General features: G+C 43.7%; 1 protein-coding gene across 1 annotated transcript in view; it reads right to left on the reverse strand.

The window, feature by feature from the left end:
* Nucleotides 1-3,673: 3,673 nt before the first annotated feature.
* Nucleotides 3,674-5,261, reverse strand: part of LOC109463603 (E3 ubiquitin-protein ligase TRIM71-like) — a 5,480-nt gene continuing 3,892 nt past the window's right edge. Inside the window, exon 5 of the mRNA XM_019760456.1 lies at nt 3,674-4,518. Coding sequence (XP_019616015.1) covers nt 3,674-4,518 — 845 coding nt within the window. The remainder of the gene's footprint in view (nt 4,519-5,261) is intronic.

Consider the following 5,261-nt stretch of genomic DNA (forward strand, 5'->3'; position numbering starts at 1 on the left):
ATGCCAAAATCAAACAAAAAACTAAAATGCAAAGAAATGAATTTAAAAAGTAGATTATTCGCCATACCATACTTTTGTGTCATTTGTTCGACCTTCATAACAACATAGATTTCATGAAAGCAACTTTTTTTTTGCAAAACTTTTTTTTTTATTCGCGCGCTCGCATCAGTTTTGGGGTTCCCAGAGGATGTCATCCATATAATCAAATCAATATGGCCTTAGAGCCTAAAAGCCAATGAAATTCAGCATGCTGGTAGGTTGGTACGTAAGACACTGAACCCCTGTCATTTTGGCCAACATAGATGTAAAAAAAATGATTTTATTTGCAAAAAATGGGTGAAAAAAGTTGCATTTTTTTGAAAAATCGAACAAAAAGAACGCGTTTGGAACACTAGAATAACCATGGAACAGCATTCGAATTCCGAGTTCCACAACCGCGGGTCAATGACCCCAGCGCTACGGAACAATTTCCAAATATGGGCATCCGCCCTCGTACGACACGGGAAGAGATCGGTGGACAAGTGTCAGAGGTAAGTTTTCCTCTGTAAAATACGGCCATATGAATACCAGTCTCGAGTAGAGAATATTGCATTGGGGTTTTGGGTTCAATATAATAACCACAAGTATAATACAGTACAGTTCATGGGATAAACATCAAATCGGGATATCCCGCGGGATTTTTCGGGAACCATGTTGACTAATATTTTTACAGACAGACGGTGCGGCGCATGTTTGTTTCCAAATTATGCATGATGATAACAGTAGCACAAACGAATAGTGTTTTTAATCAAATGTTTTTTTTAATATCGAAAATTTTAGTGGCTTAATAATGTTTAGAACGATAACAAAATAATACAACCTTCTATAATAAGTGCAATAGCTCAATTGGTAGAGTGCTCGCTTTGCAACCGGGAGGTCGTGAGTTCAAACCCCGGCCGGGTCATACCAAAGACTTTAAAAATGGTACACACTTCTTTCTCTGCTTAGCACTCAGCACATATGAGAAAGAATGTGGGAAGGTCAAACACACAGCACTACCAGCGGACCAGCCCCCTGCTGTAGTGCATTGCACAATTGTGTGTCGCCCAAGGGCTACGAAATGGAGATGGGCACCACCCTACGCTCGGGCAAGAGCACGGGAGACCTTCTTCTATTAGCCTTCTGTCATGTATTTGTAATAATAATAAACGTCATGTTTCCTATTTACAAAAATGTAAGAAGGTTGTGAGACGAGCTCAACAAAGTCGTTTTGTAATTAAAGCTGTCAAAAAGACTTGAAGTTTACTTGCAGTCTGCAGAGGATGTCATTAATTAAAGTTATACATAAAAGTCAGTAATGTAAGCAAACCATCCTTCTGTTCTACCCATCCTTTCCTAATAAAGGTATAACGTCAAATCGTAGGCAAGACAATCCTGAGGTAAACATATTGCATTTTCTTGCAAATGTTACCTTTCTAGTTATACATTTTTCACTGCGAGAATGCAAATTATAAGAGGTCATTTGCATATATCAGTTGATCATATTCTCCACCCAATGACAGGGTTATCTGAAGAAAAAAGGCTATCCCAGGCTGGGCTATCCTAGCGTTTCCTCATAGATTATGCAAATGAGGTCCTGATTTGAATAAATTATGTTTACTGATGTTCACCTTCACTGAACTTCCAATTATGGCAAGTATTAAATTCCCAGCAGTTACCACCATAAAGTTGTACCAACTTTCCGAATAATTATGCAAATTAGGTCCCCATTTACATAATCAATATCTGCCAATGATCTTCTCGTTCTCAATTACATATGTCTAAAGTGTTTCATAGCCCTAATATGGAATACAGCAGATTTATAGAATTTCCTTATTAATTATGAAAATTAAATCCTGATTTGCATAATTGTATCTTAATTTTGCCCAGCATCACTCAGCTACTTACATACCAAAAATCACGTTGATCCATCAACCCGTTCTTGAGTTATCCTCCTTTGAAGATTTTTCAACTAACGCTCCTGCAGTTCCAGAACAAGACGCTAGGGGGCCCAAACTCATGTCACTTCTTTCCTAGCCCATGAGCTATACCACTGAAAATTCGTGACCCTAGCATGTCCAGATCACGAGATATAAAAACCGAAAGTTCTGCTGCAGTACCAACAAAAGCCGCCAGGGTCTCATCAAGACCTACCCACCTACCATGTAACGTTACCAAGTTTCATGACAATGCATATAAAGCTTCTTGAGTTATGCTGTTCACAAACAGACAGACGGACACACAGACGGTCATACGCTACTGAAAACATAACCTTCTTTGCGAAGGTAAAAAGATGATACCACACCACATATAACACGGGGCGCCGGGGTCCCATACCGTTTCACTGCATCACCAAAAGTGCAGCTAAAATACCCCAAGACACCACTAACAAATCTCGGACGGAAATTCAAACAAATCCATTGCCCCCACCTTCACCCCCCCCCCCAGCCAAAATTCATCCTTCGTATGTTAAAGGCCCGGTCACACTGGCGGAACTTTGCTGGAGCGTTGCTTGAACGGTGAATAAAATTCATCACCGCTCGAAACCGCTCACCACCGCTAAACAGAAGTTGGCCAACGTTAAAGCAACGCCGTGTACGCCCGGCCACCGCTGACGTTTCTGGAGGAGCCCTCCTACCGCTCCGAAAGTTTTGAGCTGCACAAAATATTGCGAGCGGTGAGGAGGAGGAAATTTTCCGCTCCGGCAAAGTTCACCCCCGCTCCACCAACGCTAAGTCAAAGTTTGGCATCGCTAGACGCAAGTTCGTGGACGCTTGGGTCCGTTAGGCCAACGCAGAAATCTTGAACGCTTGACCACCGCTGCTTCGCCAGCGTTGCCCGGGCGGCGATTAAACGTTGCACAAACGTTGCACAAACTTCGTTGGAGCGGTTGCAAGCGTTTTACGAGCGGACACGGGGTTGCTGGAACGGTGTCAGGCGTTGAAGCAGCGATCCATGTCGGCAATGAACTTTGGTTTGGCGTTGGTATAGAGGTGTCGGAGCGGGACCAGAATTTGGCTATAAGTACGGTGAGAAATGGACCAGGTGCTCATTTGGAATCGAGCTGCCGTTGAGTTCAGGCCTCATCTTTATGGAATTTGCCCGAAGTTACAGTAAAGCTGTATCACCCTGGATGCCGAGAGACTTGCTATGATTGGTGCACTAGTGTGCAATTATTTTGGGGCCACACGTAAAATGTTCATAGAAGGGTCACACGGGCAATTATTTTATTGGGGTCACAGGGGAACTTTGCAATCTGCAAAGTTTTATTTTCATTATTAATTAGATAACGTAGTCAAGAATAGATTAACAAAATGATGTTTATTAAAGCTATAAGTCCCCACACACACAGAACAGAACTTGTACTACTACAAAACGATCCGTTCAACTCCGTAGTCACAAGCGGTATGCCGCTAAACCGCATGCGCAGAACGCCGCTATACCAACGCTTGCGTCACCGCTATACCAACGTTCGCTACCGCTAAACCAATGCTAAAGCAACGTCGGCTTCAGCGGTACACCGCTAAGCCAACGCCCGTGTTTTCATTATTTCCCCCCACATTTTGGGCGCGGTGACGAGCGTTGTCGAAATTCGGTCCCCGTCCCTACCGTTCAAGGAACGCTCCGGCAAAGTTCGCCCAGTGTGACCGGGCCTTTAAGGAAGAACCATGTGGCGTGGAACGATAGTTACGGTGGATGCCAACTCAGGACTAGTCACCACCAGCTCTCCATCTGGTCCCATAGCGATCCCAGACGGGTCTTCAATGTCCGCGATGGTACGGACAAACTTCCCGCTGCTTGTGAACATGTCTACCCGGTGGTTTTCATTGTCTGCCACGATGATGTTACCAAACTTATCCAGGCAAATACCGTACTGGCGCTTACTCCTTCCGGCAAATTCAAATATCTTGACTCCGGAGTGACTGTACATCTCAACAGCTTCATGCATAAGTGTAAGCAGTATATTTCCCTCGCCATCCGATGTGACTCCTCCGATCATACCTCCCTCACTACCTGATGACGCTTTAAAACTCCGATACAGAGAGCCGTCTGGATCAAACATCTTTACTGTATTTCCCTGTCCGACGATGATTTTATTGTTGCGCACGTCTATTGCAATGGAGGGCAGGGGAAAAGGTTTCGTGACGCCTACGTCGAACTTCTTCATGGCCTGACCACTCTTACTGTACGTTACAACCTGCACATGTCCCTCATTCGCACTGGACTCCAAGTCCAATATAGCCCCCACTACCCACAGGTGGCCGGGCTCTATACCAATAGCAACATCATAAGGCATGATAAAGCCATTTTTACCCGGCAGTACCGTTAGGAAGCGGCGAAGATAGTTTCCATTTATGCTGAAGACGTGGACTCCTTCGGCATGAGTCACAAATATATCATTGTCAGCGGACACGGCGACTCCGAACGCATATTGCATGCTAGGTTCTTTTCCTTCTCCTCCAATGGTAATAATGTTCTCCAACTTCCTGTCACCACTTTCTAGGAGTAATAAAAAGAAGCGCATTTCCTATACTCAAATGTGGAATATTTTTTTAATACATACAAACTTGCACACATACATGTACGGACGTGCATACACACACGCACACACACACACACACACACACACACACACACACACACACACACACACACACACACACACAAACACACACGCACACACATGCACACACACCAACCACTAAGTATCTGATACCAGCCCAGAAAAGAACAAGAAACAGTCATGCCTTCAAAAAAATAGAGTTATCAACCAAGAATTGAGGTATTCGAAAACTCGTATTTCCCCACAACTATCGTAGACTAGAACTCGTTGCCACCAAGCACTGTTGGGGCATCACTAGAAAGCTACTATTATATTAAAAAAAACCTCCTTAACTAGAGAGGCCGACATTTGCTTGGGAGCAAATACAGCATGTTTCAGTCCATCTCCCTCCCACGCAAAAGTGGACTATTCCAAACTTACCCCAGTGTAAAACTGGCAAAGATTCTCAAATAAATGAATTATATAGTAGCCATGTAATTGAGAACAAAGATGCAAGAACAAGCACATCTCGAAAGCTTTACTAATCTTCTTACAGGTATGCAAATACTAACAATGATGAGATTTGTATACATTTTGAAGGTCTTAGGCACATAAAATTGAATGTGTGGGTCATTACGCACGACTTACGTGCAATGTGACCTCAGGTAACCCGCAATGGAACATGTGTTCCATGGCCAAC

This window comes from Branchiostoma belcheri, unplaced genomic scaffold, assembly GCF_001625305.1.
Source record: "Branchiostoma belcheri isolate BF01 breed outbred unplaced genomic scaffold, Haploidv18h27 scaffold129, whole genome shotgun sequence".
Classification (NCBI taxonomy): domain Eukaryota; kingdom Metazoa; phylum Chordata; class Leptocardii; order Amphioxiformes; family Branchiostomatidae; genus Branchiostoma; species Branchiostoma belcheri.